The sequence below is a fragment of the Syngnathus scovelli genome, chromosome 2 (assembly GCF_024217435.2).
Source record: "Syngnathus scovelli strain Florida chromosome 2, RoL_Ssco_1.2, whole genome shotgun sequence".
Lineage (NCBI taxonomy): Eukaryota > Metazoa > Chordata > Actinopteri > Syngnathiformes > Syngnathidae > Syngnathus > Syngnathus scovelli.
The window spans coordinates 28,542,218-28,560,445 of NC_090848.1; the positions used below are offsets into that span (position 1 = coordinate 28,542,218).

The 18,228-nt window shown below is 46.1% G+C and overlaps 1 protein-coding gene across 7 annotated transcripts in view; it reads left to right on the forward strand.

The window, feature by feature from the left end:
* Positions 1-18,228, forward strand: part of lama5 (laminin, alpha 5) — a 463,481-nt gene that overhangs the window by 373,888 nt on the left and 71,365 nt on the right. For all 7 annotated transcript variants that reach the window (XM_049753597.2, XM_049753598.2, XM_049753599.2 and 4 more), the window contains 3 exons: positions 1,844-1,957; positions 4,132-4,320; positions 10,034-10,176. In XM_049753597.2, the coding sequence (XP_049609554.1) occupies positions 1,844-1,957; positions 4,132-4,320; positions 10,034-10,176 (446 nt within the window). The remainder of the gene's footprint in view (positions 1-1,843; positions 1,958-4,131; positions 4,321-10,033; positions 10,177-18,228) is intronic.

Sequence of the window (18,228 nt, forward strand, 5' to 3'; positions counted from 1 at the left end):
AATGCGTCGCTTATGTCAGACTCATCAACACAATTATCAACACAGCCCTAGAGGGCTCTCTTGTGGTTTAGTGTGGAAATTACATGTGAAATGATATACCGTATTTGCCGGTGTACAGGTCGACTCGGTGTATAAGTCGACCCCCTAAAATTCGACGGAAATTCACGATTTTATGATATATCCTTTGTATAAGTCGAGCTCAATTGTTGCATTATATTAAACTTCAAAATTCACTATGCGAAATTTATTGACGAAATGTGTTCAAATTCCGGGAGGCCGTGCGCATGCGGCTGTTTATAAGCACCGCGGAGGAGATCGCGGCCGGCGAGCTCGCGCACGCCGCCCGGCACCAACGGGAGGTCGGAAATAGCTCCAAGCCGAGCAGATCGGCACTTTATAAGCACCGCGCAGGAGATCGCGGCCGGCGAGCTCGCGCACGCCGCCCGGCACCAACGGGAGGTCGGAAATAGCTCCAAGCCGAGCGGATCGGCACTTTATAAGCACCGCGCAGGAGATCGCGGCCGGCGAGCTCGCGCACGCCGCCCGGCACCAACGGGAGGTCGGAAATAGCTCGAAGCCGAGCGGATCGGCACTTTTATAAGCACCGCGCAGGAGATCGCGGCCGGCGAGCTCGCGCATGCCGCCCGGCACCAACGGGAGGTCGGAAATAGCTCCAAGCCGAGCGGATCGGCACTTTATAAGCACCGCGGAGGAGATCGCGGCCGGCGAGCTCGCGCACGCCGCCCGGCACCAACGGGAGGTCGGAAATAGCTCCAAGCCGAGCGGATCGGCACTTTATAAGCACCACGCAGGAGATCGCGGCCGGCGAGCTCGCGCACGCCGCCCGGCACCAACGGGAGGTCGGAAATAGCTCCAAGCCGAGCGGATCGGCACTTTATAAGCACCGCGCAGGAGATCGCGGCCGGCGAGCTCGCGCACGCCGCCCGGCACCAACGGGAGGTCGAAAATAGCTCCAAGCCGAGCGGATCGGCACTTTATAAGCACCGTGGAGGAGATCGCGGCCGGCGAGCTCGCGCACGCCGCCCGGCACCAACGGGAGGTCGGAAATAGCTCCAAGCCGAGCGGATCGGCACTTTATAAGCACCGCGCAGGAGATCGCGGCCGGCGAGCTCGCGCACGCCGCCCGGCACCAACGGGAGGTCGGAAATAGCTCCAAGCCGAGCGGATCGGCACTTTATAAGCACCGCGCAGGAGATCGCGGCCGGCGAGCTCGCGCACGCCGCCCGGCACCAACGGGAGGTCGGAAATAGCTCCAAGCCGAGCGGATCGGCACTTTATAAGCACCGCGCAGGAGATCGCGGCGCCTCATTGGACTTCCAGCGGGCCGCGCACTCGCGCACGCCGCCCGGTTCAAATTTTCTAAGTGCAACGCACAATGAGATGCATGAGAAACGGCCTTGGTTACCATCACATTTGAAGCGATGAATACGAAGTTAAATTTTATGACTCGGTGTATAAGTCGAGGTCGATTTTTTTCGGTCGATTTTGGATCGAAAAAGGTCGACCAATACACCGGCAAATACGGTAATAATGTCTTAATAATTTCACACATAAATCGCTCCAGAGTATAAATCGCATCCCCGGCCAAGCTATGAAAAAACGCAACTTATAGTCTGAAAAATACGGTAAATTGATAATTTTTTTAATGGTGCCTGTGGGGGATTACTGTAGTCATGGTAGAGGTAGATGTGTTGCTCAGTAATTTTTTTGCTATGTTAGCTTAGCATTTACACTGTTTTTCCTGTGTGACTTTGATATGGTAGATGAAGCATAACATTTGTGATTATTTGTTTTGTTCCTAATGCCTGTTTCCATGCCACAGAAGTAAAAGCTCAGCTGGAAGATGGCCACAAGCGACTGAACAATGTCAAAGCAAAGCAAAATCAAGTGGCCATGGACTTCATGACGATCAAGAACAGCCAGAACTCCTCTTTCTGTATGCATGTTCATACACACAACCATAACATATCAAGCTACTTGGGATGAAGCGTTTTATAGTTTGGCAAGAAACTGTGATAAGACTTTCACAATTACAGCTGAAGCTCAATTTTACACACTTGGATTCTACGCTACTTTCTGTCTAACTCGGTTTGGTCATTCACCAATTTTCGTCATAAATACATTTCCAAGTGCAGTGATCCCTCGCTACATCGCGGTTTGTTTATCACGGCTCAAGTACATCGCAGATTTTTTTCCAAATTGAAAAACTAAATAAATCACAAATTAAAAGTAAACCTTCTAAATTGAGAAATTATGGCACGAAAGATGCCCACACACCACCAGAAGGCAGGGAGTGTCCACACAATTGCAGTACGTACACTTGGACCTTTTTATAAAAAAGATGTAATAATAATAAGAGTATCATATTTATACTATTTATACACTATCTTCTGTCATTTATACTACGTATTAATATAGTATTTACATGTTTGAAACTATTATTTAGTATTCTAATGATAACATAATGCACTTATATGGTTTAATATACACTATTGATACACAAAAAATGTATGTATGTTAAAAATGAGAGGGTGACACTACTTTGCGGATTTTCACATATCGTGGGTGGTCTTGGAACCAATTATCTGCGATAGACAAGGGATTACTGTAGTATTTTAAATTAACAATAAAAGGACAAATCCGCATTTATCAAAAATAAGCGACCGACTCTCCGTATAAAGGGTTAAAACTCTCCCTTGTCCCTGCTGCTTTAACGTAGCTCTCATGGGGAGACGAGAGTTAAATCAGCCGGAATTCGAAAAATATTCGTCCGAGTGCTGACCGCCTCTAAGAAATTAATTCTGAAGGAATAAATTTAATCTTTTCAGGACGCCAATCCGTCTAAAGTCGAGTGACGCGCGTATAGAGTAACTGTTGAGACATGACGTCAGAATGACCACACCCTTTGTCCTGGCAGCTATTTTCCTTTGATTTGGGGCTTTTCTTAAATCTCGGATAAATTTAGCTGTCTTTGTTAAGACCGTGGCGATTCGTTAATTTACACTAGCGCAGACTCGTTCTAGCTGAGCTTAAGATAACTATTTCGAACCAGATCTGACAATTCCCGATGTTAAGGATTAAATCTGTCGTCAAAAAAGAACTGAACTGTTTCAAAGTATGACTATGAAAGAAAAACAAAAGAGATTTGGAGCTTAAAAGATCCGAATAATCATTAATTGAAATTAAATGATTAGGAAGTAGAAATTTAATGAATAAGTAAGAAAAATAATTGCAAGTCTCGATTGTTCGAACAAACAATAATTCCACTCGGGCTGTTTGATCTTTATGACTGCTTTATTACAGTGTTATGGATAGCAAGATGGATGATTTGGAAAGAGGGAAGTTCGCGGAATCACCTCATCTACACAGGCACTCAAGTCAAAGAACGTGGCCGGACACAGTCGTAGAATAAGTGGCTGCTGTATTCTCTCATCCAATTCGCATAGCATCAAAACGACTTATTCAGTCTGCCTGATATTGTCAGCTGTGTATAGGTTCTCTTTTAATAAAAGTGTCAACAGACTTCGATGTATGGGGAACATTCACAATGACAAATGGTGAACGGAGCCGTAGCTGCCCAACAACATGCCTGACATAAATTAACATGCCAAAGGACCCCTTTGGCTGACTAAAACCATGCCTTTCTAAAAAAAATATATATATATTTCTGTGCAACGCGCTTTCGGGGTTAACACAATCCCCAAATTCTGGACCCCAAAGTCCATATAAAATCGAGCTTTAGCTGTGTTATTGTTCTCGCCTTTGCCTTGTCCATCATGATGATGATGATGTCCACAGGTAGTCACTCGCATAATTTCTTTGGCACATAAATCTGGTATTGGGAGGGAGCAGTAGCTGGATACAACCTACTTGTAGATTCATCATCCGCCAATTGCATTAGGATCAAGTGTAAAAACAAAAAAAGGCAGCACCTCAGCTGTATCTAGGAGCTGTTGCAGCGTTCTTATGTGAGATCTCAGAGAACTTGAACACCCCTTGATTCTTGTGAACACATACAACCAAGGGCGAGTGAAAAATCTATATATTAGCAGCATCAGCATCTTATAGTCCGGAAAGTACACTAAGTGTTCACTTCTGTGTGCCCTGCAGACATCACTCAGGACATTTACATTGCCAAGCTAGCAATTCATCAGGCCAATGCATCTGCCTCACATGTCAAAGACATCCTGCGTCCATTCAGAGAGCAGCTGGACCAATGGAAGCAGACATACAGTGATGTCAACACCAACACCACCACCAAGGATGTCAATGAGGCACTGTTGGAGGCCAACAAGACGGGTAGGAGCATTCACACCACACAGAATAAAGATGTAAAAAGTGCTACTTTCACTGTCACTCTCACTGGTCCAACCTGCTTTTGGTGAAGTTTTGAAACAAAATCTGTAAGAATCACTCTGGTGCTAGAATCAAAACTGCCGCCTTCTACTGTATTAACTGAATGCACATAGATTAATCACATAGTGACTAAGTCACATAGTCGCTGAATTCGGGCCTGCAGCTATAGAATATTTTATATTTCGAGTATTGTACTGTAAAGTTCCCCCCCATTTTCCCACCATTTTTTTGTGGGAAACTGTCAAATCCGCACCCATCAAACGTAAGCGACCGGCTCTCCGGGTAAAGGGTTAAAACTCTCCTTTGTCCCCGCTGCTCTAACGCGGCTCTCATGGGGAGACGAGAGTAAAATAAACCGGGGGGGGAAATATTCGTCCGAGTGTTAACCGCCTCTAAGAAATTAATTCTGAAGGAATCAATTGAATGTTTTCAGGACGCCAATCCCTCTAAAGTCAAGCTATGCTCGGTAGAGTAACTAGGGTCGAGACACGGCGTCAGGATGACCACGCCCTTTTTACAACGGCTATCTTCCTAAATGATTTGGGGCTCTTCTTAAATCTCGGATATATTAAGCTGTCTCTGTTAAGACCGCGGAGATTCGTTAATTTACACTAGCGCGCACCTGCACGTAGCTGAGCTGAGCATACAATAATTCCACTCACCAATCTCAATAAGCAAAATTATTTAGTCTTGAAGTTCTCTCGATTGTAACTCTACAAAAATAGCATTAAAGGAGGGACACAAACACTTCCTCATTCAAATGTCCACACACCAAGGACGAAGGCGACGCTAAAATCAGAGACACTGCACAGGGAAAAGCAAAGAAAAAAAAAAAAAACACGGACAACTGGTGAGAGCTGTCTACTTCGTACTAACTCTACACACCGTGTCCGCGCCGCCCACTCACAGTGATCGCAAAAAACAAAAAGACTATGGATTATTATTTTGTGATTATGAAGTAATTTGTTGCCTATGAAGTTGAAATAAAAAAGATAAAATGGAGAATGATTTAATTTGGATAAAATTAGTGCACTTAGACTTGCATGGCTTAATCTTTGAGACAAGAATATGCTACTGGCAGGATCAACCAGGTAGGGGTGGCTCACACACAAAGAGCATGCGCGGGACACCTGCTCGGCCGAGCGGGGTGTGTCACGTTTTCCTCCGACCTCCGAATTTGTGTTGGACAACCGAAGCAAAAAAAACCTCGAATTTTTCATTCGAATTCCGATTTGTTCGAGAACCGGGACGTTGGAAAACCGAGGTTTGACTCTAGTTACATATTTACAAGTTAATTTACAATAGTTATGGTTTTCCCATAAGAATGCACTGAAATTCGTTCAATTCGTTCCACAGCCAAAAAACAATAACGCCTTCATAAATACTGCAGATAATAACACATAGCAACAAATGCATTAGATCACAGCAATGTAAAAAGAAATAAATTACAAAGACCCCTCCGTGAGTCGTCACCTTATCGTGGTGGAGGGGTTTGCGTGCCCCTATGATCCTAGGAGCCATGTTGTCGGGGGCTTCATGCCCCTGGTAGGGTCACCCATGGCAAACGGGTCCTAGGTGAGGGGTCAGACAAAGCACGGCTCACCCAAGCTACTTATGATGAAAAACACAAATGGACTTTGTTTTCCCTCGCCCGGACGCGGGTCACCGGGGCCTCCCTCTGGAGCCAGGCCTGGGGGCGGGGCTCGAAGGCGAGCATCTGGTGGCCGGGCCTTCTCCCATGGGACCCGGCCGGGCATAGCCCGAAATGGAAACGTGGGTCCCCCTTCCCATGGGCTCACCACCTGTGGGAGGGGCCGAAGGGGTCGGGTGCAATGTGAGCTGGGCGGCAGCCAAAGGCGGTCTGATCCCCGGCTGCAGAAGCTGGCTCTTGGGACATGGAATGTCACCTCTCTGGCTGGAAAGGAGCCCGAGCTGGTGTGCGAGGCAGAAAGACTCCGACTAGATATAGTCGGACTAGCATCCACGCACAGTTTGGGTTCCGGTACAAGCCCTCTCGAGAGGGGCTGGACTCTCTTCCACTCTGGAGTTGCCCACGGTGAGAGGCGTCGAGCAGGTGTGGGTATACTTATTGCCCACCGGCTGGGCGCCTGCACATTGGGGTTCACCCCGGTGAACGAGAGGGTAGCCTCCCTCCGCCTTCGGGTGGGGGGACGGGTCCTGACTGTTGTTTGTGTCTATGCACCAAACGGCAGCTCAGAGTACCCACTTCTTGGGGTCCCTGGAGGAAGTGCTGGAGAGCGCTCCTTCTGGGGACTCCATCGTTCTACTGGGTGACTTCAATGCTCACGTGGGCAATGACAATGAGACCTGGAAGGGCGTGATTGGGAGGAACGGCCCCCCCGATCTGAACCCGAGCGGTGTTCTATTGTTGGACTTCTGTGCTCGACACGGATTTTCAATAATGAACACCATGTTCAAACATAAGGGTGTCCATGTGTGCACTTGGCACCAGGACAACCTAGGCCGCAGTTCGATGATCGACTTTGTAGTCGTGTCATCGGATTTGCGGCCGCATGTTTTGGACACTCGGGTGAAGAGAGGGGCGGAGCTGTCAACTGATCACCACCTGGTGGTGGGTTGGCTCCGATGGTGGGGGAAGATGCTGGTTCGACCTGGCAGACCCAAACGCTCTGTGAGGGTCTGCTGGGAACGTCTGGCAGAATCTCCTGTCAGGAAGAGCTTCAACTCCCACCTCCGGCAGAGCTTTTCCCACGTCCCGGGGGAGGCGGGGGACATTGAGTCTGAGTGGACCATGTTCCGCGGCTCCATTGTTGAGGCGGCCGACCGGAGCTGTGGCCGTAAGGTCGTTGGTGCCTGTCGTGGCGGCAATCCCCGAACCCGCTGGTGGACACTGGTGGTAAGGGATGCCGTCAAGCTGAAGAAGGAGTCCTATCGGGCCGTTTTGGCCTGCGGGACTCCGGAGGCAGCTGACAGGTACCGGATGGCCAAGCGGAATGTGGCTTCGGCGGTTGCTGAGGCAAAAACCCGGGCGTGGGAGGAGTTTGGTTAGGCCATGGAGAATGACTTTCGGACGGCTTCGAGGAAATTCTGGTCCACCATCCGGAGGGGGAAGTAGTGCAACGTCAACACTGTTTACAGTGGGGATGGCGTGCTGCTGACCTCGACTCGGGACGTCGTGAGTCGGTGGGGAGAATACTTCGAAGACCTCCTCGATTCCACCTACACGCCTTCCATTGAGGAAGCAGGGCCTGGAGACTCTGAGGCGGATTCTCCAATCTCTGGGGTCGAAGTCACTGAGGTAGTTAAAAAACTCCTCGGTGGCAAGGCCCCGGGGGTGGATGAGATCCGCCCGGAGTTCTTAAAGGCTCTGGATGTTGTGGGGCTGTCATGGCTAACACGCCTCTACAACGTTGCGTGGACATCGGGGACAGTGCCTCTGGATTGCCAGACTGGGGTGGTGGTTCCCCTCTTTAAGAAGGGGGACCGGAGGGTGTGTTCCAATTACAGGGGAATCACACTCCTCAGCCTCCCTGGTAAGGTCTATTCAAGGGTGCTGGAGAGGAGGGTCCGTCGGGAGGTCGAACCTCGGATTCAGGAGGAGCAGTGTGGCTTTCGTCCTGGCCGTGGAACAGTGGACCAGCTCTACACCCTCGGCAGGATCCTCGAGGGTGCATGGGAGTTCGCCCAACCAGTCCACATGTGTTTTGTGGACTTGGAGAAGACGTCCGACCGTGTCCCTTGGGAGGTTCTGTGGAGGGTGCTTCGGGAGTACGGGGTGCCGAGCCAACTGATAAGGGCGGTTCGGTCCCTGTATCACCGATGCCAGAGTCTGGTCCGCATTTCCGGCAGTAAGTCGGATTCGTTCCCAGTGAGGGTTGGACTCCGCCAAGGCTGCCCTTTGTCACCGATTTTGTTCATAATTTTTATGGACAGAATTTCTAGGCGCAGCCGAGGCGTTGAGGGGGTCCGGTTTGGGGACCTCAGCATCGCGTCTCTGCTTTTTGCAGATGACGTGGTGCTGTTGGCTTCTTCAGGCCGTGATCTCCAGCTCTCGCTGGAACGGTTCGCAGCCGAGTGTGAAGCGGTCGGGATGAGGGTCAGCACCTCCAAATCCGAGTCCATGGTCCTCGATCGGAAAAGGGTGGAATGCCCTCTCCGGATCGGGGATGAGATCCTGCCCCAAGTGGAGGAGTTCAAGTATCTTGGAGTCTTGTTCACGAGTGAGGGGAGGATGGAGCGTGAGATCGACAGGCGGATCGGTGCAGCGTCGGCAGTAATGCGGACCCTGTACCTGTCCGTTGTGGTGAAGAGAGAGCTGAGCCAAAAGGCAAAGCTCTCAATTTACCGGTCGATTTACGCTCCTACCCTCACCTATGGTCACGAGCTATGGGTCGTGACCGAAAGAACGAGATCTCGGATACAAGCGGCCGAAATGAGTTTTCTCCGCAGGATGTCCGGGCTCTCCCTTAGAGATAGGGTGAGAAGCTCGGTCATCCGGGAGAGACTCGGAGTAGAGTCGCTACTCCTCCACGTTGAGAGGAGCCAGATGAGGTGGCTCGGGCATCTTATCAGGATGCCTCCTGGACGCCTCCCTGGGGAGGTGTTCCGGGCATGTCCCACCGGTAGAAGACCCCGGGGACGACCCAGGACGCGCTGGAGAGACTATGTCTCTCAGCTGGCCTGGGAACGCCTTGGGATCCCCCGGGATGAGCTGGATGAAGTGGCTGGGGAGAGGGAAGTCTGGGAGTCCCTCCTAAAGCTGCTGCCCCCGCGACCCGACCCCGGATAAGCGGAAGAAGATGGATGGATGGATGGATGGATGGATGGATGGATGGATGGATGGATGGATGGATGGATGGATATTATTGTTATTGTTGTATTAATGAGACGGCTGCAGTAAACAGGCCAGGTTGCATCATGTCAGATTTTTAATCCAAATTAAATCATTCTCCATTTTATCTTTTTTATTTTAACTCCATACACAACAAATTACTTCATAATCACAAAATAATAATCCATAGTCTGTTTGTTGTTTGCGATCATTGTAAGTGGGCGGCGCGGATGCGCAGTAGTTTGTGGAGTTAGTACGAAGTAGAGAGCTCTCACCCGTAGTCCGTGTTTTTTTTATGTTTTTGCCTTTCCCTGTGCAACGTCACTTGCAGTGTCTCTGATTTTAGCGTCGGCTTAGTCCTTGGTGTGTGGACATTTGAATGAGGTCACTGTGTCACTGATTATCTTGCAAACGGACACCAGTGTGCGCGTGAACTGGGAAGGGACAGAGGAGACTCGCTCGTAACCGATCATGAGTGCTAGCTCATGTGCCCATTCCCGTTCGGACGAGTTTCATTTCTGTGGCTCGCTCTGGGGCGCGCAGGTCCCCGCGACAGTGCCAATGGGCCACATCTTATTGATTTTATGACACAATGCTTCGGGCCACTCTAAATTTAGTCACGGGCCGGACTTTGGACATTACATTATCAAGAGTCCTGAAAATTTTCTGCAGTTTATGATTTTTTTTCTTATAGTTTGTTAATTATAATGTATTGATTCATTTATCTATTTACGACGTGAGGGCTCGCTCACATTTATAAAATGCATATGCTCAAAATTGGTATGTGTGCTCTACTTAACTGTATTGTGTTTTCTACATGTGGCTAACTCAAATCTGCCACAGTGAGCATGCTGGGCGACACTGTCCCGCGCCTCCTGAACAAGCTGGACAAGCTGCACAACCGCTCCGTGCAGATGCCAAACATCTCAGAGAGCATCAACCGCATTCGGCAACTCATCCAGCAGGCGCGTAACGCTGCTAGCAAGGTACTTGCACTGTCAGAACAATATAAATGGCTCATACAATCTCTTTTTTTCATATTAAATATTTGGCAATCTTGATGCAGTGGTGCGTCATGACAGGGAAGATGTCATATGTGATGATGAGCAAGTAGTTAGCTGGTTATCCAAATCTTTAAACAGAATGCGGAGAACTATATAGACTACTATATAGTGCGGTTAAGGGGGACGTTCAGACACTACCCTAGAGTACTATAGCATTAGCGCTTGCAAATATTTTAAAAACAAAGCATTATTTAAATATTCCATGTACTATCATTCTTTTTCTTGGTTGTTTCGCTTTACAGTAAACTGCAACAGTGTCTCATTAAACAGTTAAATAAAAACATTAAACGCCATAGACACAAACACAGATTTACATACTACGCTACACCAGGGGTCAGGAACCTTTTTAAATAAATGCCCATTTTTAAAAAAGAATTTTCCATGAGAGCCATACCATTAAAAAAAAAAAAAAACGATAGGCCAACGATTTTTTGACTATACAAATATATTCTTTTTAAGAACGTTTTTATAGCAAAGAAAAAAAAAATCACCATTAATGAGACTTCTGGGGCTGCATCGTTTTGCCGCCGCTGCTGCTGATGATGATGAATGAATTTTTATCAATCAATGACATAAATCTTTCTAGGAATATATCATATGCTATGTCTACATTATACTCATTATACACACAATTCCAATATTCCGTCAATAGCTCTGCTCTGAAAGCACTCAGGGATTCTGATGTTCTCACCCTCCTGTAAATGTTACTTCCATCCTTTATATTATTACAATCACAGTCATAAACCACAAAAACAGGCAAATGGTCACGTATATCATTCAGCAATAACCCATCCGCCCACCCATTTTCTGAACCGCTTAGTCCCCACGGGGGCCGCGGGCGTGCTGGAGCCTATCCCAGCCGTCATCGGGCAGTAGGCGGGGGACACCCTGAACCGGTTGCCAGCCAGTCGCAGGGCACACAGAGACAAACAACCATTTGCACTCTCACTCACACCTAGGGACAATTTGGAGTGATCAATCAGCCTACCAAGCATGTTTTTGGGATGTGGGAGGAAACCGGAGTGCCCGGAGAAAACCCACGCGGGCTCGGGGAGAACATGCAAACTCCGCACAGGGAGGGCCGGAGTTGGAATCGAACCCGCACCCTCCTAACTGTGAGGCGGACGTGCTACCAGTGCGGCACCGAGCCACCTCAGCAATAACCCACTAATGATATTGTTTTCCAAGCTATTTGAGAATATGTTATCAATGAGAGTGGCACAATGTGATGTTACTCTGTTTGGCTTGGTGATCATGGGCAAGAGACGCATACTAAACAATGTATCATAGAACTCGCCAGTCTGTTTAGGTTTGTTGGGATTCAGATGATCTATATTGAGATCACCACAGATGAAGTTCAGTTTCTGATTTGTGTTGGCGAATAATCCCTCCATAATGTCCTTAAAAATGTCAATGCTAGAGCCAGGACCTTGATAAACACAACAAACAATTACATTTCTTTTTTTTCATTTGTCGATTTCTATGGTAATACATTCCATTACATCAGCAATGGTTACAGTCATATTTTCGATCACCTTAAAGTTGAGATTCTGGTCTACAAACAAGGCCACTCCCCCTCCCTTTTTATCCATCCTACTCTTGTACTTGAGTTCATAACCTTTAACTCAAAATCTGCACCCTTCTCGGAGTTAATCCAAGTCTCAGATATAGCTACAATATTGAATTGCTTCTTAAAATGGTATAAGTACTCCTTAATATGTTGAAAATTGGTGTAAAGGCTTCTGCGATTAAAATGGATAATTGATTTACATTGATTTTAGCATTAAATTGGTCATCTGTATAATAACGACATTTGTTGTTTATATTCTTAAAGAAGTTGCTATCAGGGTCAATGATATATTCAAATCCATGCATGTTATGTTCAGTGAGTTCAACTATATCAAAAGAGTCTTTTGCCATTTCAGTCCACAGTCATTTCCACAGGTAGCCAGTCCATAAATAGACAGCATTGTTACCTTGTGTAGTTGTCGTCTGATTGTCACTGATACTTGTTTCTTCTTCTATACTTCTGACGACCATCCCTCTGGATTCCTCTGGCGTTCCGTTCAGCTTTATATAAACTTTGCAGTTTGCTGTCCATGTGGATTGGATCTTTCTGTTCTTTCGTAACAAACGAGCTTTCTTGGCAATATCCGCATTCTTTTTGCTCAAGTGCTCATTCAGGTAAACGTCGGATCCTCTCAGTATTTTCTTTTGTTTTAACAGTGCCGTTTTATGTTTTCGGTTTGCAAATCTCAGTATTACAGCAGGTTTGTCGCTTGTCCTTCTCTGTGGGCGTGGGTGACAGGCCTCTATGCTACGCCCGTCCAGTTCTATGCCCTTGGACAGGAAAAAGGCTGTCACCTGTTGTTCCGCGCTGGTTGAGTCGGCCTGGTTGGTCTCATCGAAACCCGCCACCGCCCGGGCAAATGACCGGGGTTGAATCGCAAGTCCAGTGACAATTATGTCGTTCATTCTTGTGTACTGCTCGAGGTCCGACACTCAATTTTCCAGATGCGCAATTGTTTTCTTCTTCTCATTGAGTTGTAGTCGTAGCGTTCTAACTTCTTCAACCAAGCTGGGAATTGTTTTCTACTCCAGTTTGACGGCCTCCATCTCCGCAGTCAGAAAATTGATCGCTTCCTTAAGCTCTTTTTCCACTTTCGTCGGCATGGTAAAAAGGTGGTAAAAAGAGTGTCCAACAGAGTTTCAACACTGGCTCAGAGGCGCCGTGATTGCAGAGCGTCCAATCTAGGCGGAAAATACTGCTCTAAGCGTATTTTCGTTTCACTATTGAGATCCTTGGTTTTGTTAATTCCTCTCCACGTCCGTTTCTTTGGCTATTGAAAGCTGCTGCGTGGCGAGCGTTAGCTGCGTGGCGAGCGTTAGATGTGTGGCGAGCGTTAGCTGTGTGGCGATTTATTTGATGGCTGATGGCTTGGTAGTCCGGTTGATATGCGGTAAGGTTGAGTTTCATGCAGGCGTTGAGGCTCTCATCAGTTAGACATGACCTTAGGTTGGTCTTGATGTGTTTGAGATGAGAGAAGGACTGCTCACATGTATTAGGTAGATCCGAACATGGTCAATAAGGCAACGCTCACTCGCTGCAGTGTGTGATATGTGACTGGAAGCGCATTCCATGTTTTCACAATCAGCTCATCTGCATGTGGAAGTTTTTTCATTTCTGTCCACTTGTGTTGGCTGGCCAGTGCTGCTTGCTGTCATGCAAGCTTCTCCAACTCTTCATTCAGCGACTTGAACTTATTCACCCACATGTCAGCGGCCTTCAGATCGGCAATTTCAAGCTCAAACTCTCCGACAGACACACCAGGGATGTAACTGCATCCAGTACGCACACGTGTGAATGAGTGATGAATTGAAAAAGACGAGTGTGCTCACGAAATGCTCCAAAACGGGTTTTGAATGACTGCAGGAGATTAGATGTCAAGCTAGCTAACTGCTGAATATCAACATGTTGAGAGGGGTCTCTTGCTGTGCAGGCATTTTCAAATTCCCTCAGTTTTTCAAAGTGAAGTAAACGGCCCGTCTCAATATCCACAACAAAGAGCTCAAGCTTATTCTCGAATGCAGACACGGCTTGTTGAAGGGATGTGACTGTATTTCCAATGCCTTGCATTTTCACGTTGTTGGTTTAGATGGGCAGTCATGTCCACAAGGTAGTAAAACTTCAGAAGTCACTCAGTGTTGGTTAGCTCAGGATGCTCAGCACCTTTCATTTTCGAGAAAAGTCAGGATTTCGCTCAGGCAAGCCGCGAAACGGCCGAGCACCTTCCCTCTTGACAACCACCGGACATTGCTGTGCAGAACCAGACCAGGGTAGGCATTTCCAACTTCATTCAGCAGTGTTTTGAAGTGGCAATCATGTAACGCTCTGGCAACAATGAAGTTGACCACCCAAATCACCAGCGACATCACCTCACCTAGTTGCTCGCTACACATTTGCGCACAAAGCACCTCCTGATGCAGAATGCAGTGAAGACTGAGGACAGGTCTGTTTTTATGTTGACGAAGAAGAGCCACTAATCCTTGGTTTTTCCCTACCATACATGGAGCGCCATCGGTACACAGAGAAATGAGTTTATCCATAGGTAGATTTTTACCCTGGGCAAACTCCATGAACGCCTTAAATAAATCCTCCCCTCTCGTTGGTCCCTTCATTGGCAAAACAGCAAGACTTTACTCATGCAGCGTGTCACCGGCAACATATCTTGCAATCACACTGAATTGGGATACATGGCTCACGTCTGTTGATTTATCCAAAACAAGGGAGAAGTAGACTGCTCTGTTTATGTCCCTCACTTGTGTTTCCTCCACTTGATTTGCCATCATAATGGCCCGATCATGAACAGTTCTTGCTGACAGAGTCATGTCTTTTATTCATTTGATTATCTTTTCTTTATCCGTCAAGTCGTCAAAAAGTTCATTAGCACATCAAGCATAAATGCTTTGAAATACTCGCCATCAGTGTTTCTGTTCCTCACTATTGCTAATGCGCCAGCAAAACTAGCTGAATTGAAGTCACCTTGTCTAGTCCATTCACGGAGTTGCTGTTGACTAGCTTGGACCTTCCTTTGGAGCTCTTCACATGCATTCTTTCTGCTGTCCCCAGCTGGGTATTTGGTTGCAAATGTCGCATGTCGTGTCTCAAAGTGGCGCTTAATGTTGGAGCGTTTCATTGATGCAATATTGTCATTGCATATGAGGCACATAGCAGAGCCTCCTCTCTCCACAAATGCAAATTATTCGGTCCACTCACTTGGAAATGTTTGGTAACTGTCATCTTTTTTTCTCTTCGCCATCAGTGAGGCAGGCACGTAGCGTGGGGAAGTGCGAAAAGCGAAGTCGTGGTCGAGCGTCCACTAACCAGCAGCAGGTGTGCATGATTTGGCCAGATTGGAGGGGTGTGGTTATGCGTGTCTGACAGGAGTTTTGTCCAATAAAAATTGCACTTTTTTGTACGACCTGGCGTCACCCTTCTGTACACCGAAGAGCAGTTGGGATTGGCTGATATGACGCAACCGTGGATTTTAGCGGTAGAAAACAAATGGGATGGATTGCAAACGTGATCGTATTTTATATTTTGAAAGCTAATTTAACATTTTGATTTCAGTAGGTCTATTTTTTACTTTGATAAAATAACAAAATTATTTATGACTTCAATTGAGTAAACAAATTTGTCCGCAAGCCAGACGCAGTCACCAAAAGAGCCATGTATGGCTCACGAGCCATAGGTTCCCGACCCCTGCGCTACACGTTTGCCACGCAAGCAACATGATGCATTCACGGTACTTTCATATCATCGGGAATTCGTGAACACACCTCACCGTTCAGCACATTAATCGTGTCTCTAGAGAAGCCAACATTGAAATCACTACTCAATTTTGATTAATTACCCACCCCTAGTTTGTATATTTATTATCTTTTATTTTGCAAGGTTTTAATCTGCAGCCAGGTCATTACTGTAAATAACTTATCTTACGTGGAAGAATAAAGGTTAAATAAATTAAATTAATACAGTCATCCCTCATTTATTGCGGTTAATAGGGACCAGAACCGCCCGCAATCAGTGAAAAAACGTGTACCGTAATTTCCGGACTATAAACCGCACCGGATTATAAGCCGCACCAGCTAAAATTCAGGGATATTTCAGTTTTTTTCTTACATAAACCGCACCGGACTATAAGCCGCACGTGCACACGAGTTTTTTTACAAAGAAAGACAGTACATAGAAAGCCTTTTTAACGTTTTAATAACATACTTGAACATGTCTTTCTAAACATTGCCTATGACGCAGCAGTTGTACCGCAGCAACGCGGAAGTGTGCACGCGAGTTATTAGCAAAGAAAGACTGGACACAGAAAGTTTTTTTTTTAAAGCTTTAATAACATACCTTAACATTTCTTTCCAAACACTGTCTGTGACGCGGCAGTAATACTGCAGCAACACAGCAGCAACACGGTAGCACAGCACTAACAGGGCTGGTTAAAAAAAAAAGTAAAAAAAGAGCCGTCTTCATCTTCCTCCTGTGCACTGAAACCATCGAAGTCTTCCTTCTTAGTGTCCGATTGGAATAGCGTTAGATATCCTTCGCCTCACACTTTCTCAGTCTCTCTTTCGTCGTCGCTTTTATGCATTTCTTTGAGTGTGATGAGGGTCTCTTCATGCTAATCTTATTCATGCACAAAGCGCTAAATTACATTAAACTAACGAGCGACACGTATAGCTTAAAAGCGTCATCATGCATTTCTTTTGTCCCTCATAATGACGGTTTGTGTATAAAAGCTTCCTTTCAGTAATGTCCGTCTTGATCGCGTTCTGCGTGATGCGCGAAATGTTGTAAACACAAACTAGCACGTCTTCTTTGGCCCATTATCTCTTCTTCGTCTGTCTTGCTCTTGCTTCCTGCTAGAGCGCCCCCTGGAGGCCGGAGGCCGTAAAAATCCACAAGTACGCTGCGCCGCCATTTAAGCCTCAGGGTTCAAAGTCACCTTCTGAATAAAATGCATTAAAAGTTCACATTCATTACAACTTGTTTTTGGTGAGCAAAATGTCAGAAGAATTGAATTTAAATGCTGATTGATTGGGTTTAAATACAATGCAGATGGTCCAAACAGCGCCACTGCTTTGTGTAATCTCTGAGTCACATGGCAGAGTAAGAGAAAGGGTTTAGAGCACAGGTGTCAAACTCAAGGCCCGGGGGCCAGATACGGCCCGCCACATTATTCTATGTGGCCCGCGAAGACAAATTGTGCATCAAATTTGTGTGTAATTACTAGAATTGCAAATTGTCTTCACTTTTAATAAAACATTTTTTTTAAATATTTGACCAGTTTTTACTCATCTGATTTGAAAACGAGTTCTTTGTTTTGTAGCTTTTACTGTATATAATAGTGTTAAGAGTAAAAGTTTTCATGTCATAACAAAAATCACGAAAAAAATCTCATATAAGCCGCACCTAACTATAAGCCGCAGGGTTAAAAATTTTGGAAAAAACTGGCGGCTTATACACCGGAAATTACGGTACTTACTGTGACTATATTTTTAGAACTCTTTTATTCTTTTCTTTTACAACAAGGTACAAGTGTATATACTATAAGTATGTTTTTAGAACTCTTTTATTCTTATAACAACTTTTCTTTTATAACAAGAAACTCAACCCCGGACAACAGTGTCAGGCTTGGATCAGGGAGCGGACTCGGATGCAGAGTGTCAATCAAAAATAAATTTATTCCAACTGGCTGGAGACAGAAAAAACTCAAAGCGCCTCTAACAGAGGGAAATCACGGTGGCAATACAATACTGAAAAAACACGGAACTCAGGCTTGACAAAAAAAGGTATCTCACAATGGTATTCTCTACTGGATATCTTTAACTCACGTAATCGCTGGTGCTCGAGACGAAACAAGACGCACTGGCACAAGACAAGGGGAAGACACGGACTAAATACACACAGAAGGGCGAGGACACAGGTACAGACAATTAGGCCCAAGGACACAGGTGCACACAATTGGGATCAGGGAATACAAGTCGACAGAAGCACAGAGGAAGGAGCCACGAACTAAAACGAGAAAGGTAACAAAATAAAACAGGTACCGTAATTTTCGGACTATAAGTCGCGTTTTTTTTCATAGTTTGGGAGGGGGGGCGACTTATACTCAGGAGCGACTTATATATGTTTTTTTCCACAAATTTTTACTTGATCATTAAGACATCACTTACTTACAAGTATAGTTGACCACTTCCCATGTTATTTTTAGTATAGTTGATCACTTCACATGCTTTTATATCTTTATCTTGAACATATTCAAAACATAAAAAATAGAGAAAACATCAAATAAAGCAATTAACACTTTAAAGCACCATATCCAAGTCCACTGTCTGCTGTATGTACACTTGCTCCATTTGTGCTCCTCTTATGTTTATTATTATCATTTATTATTATTTGTTTATTTA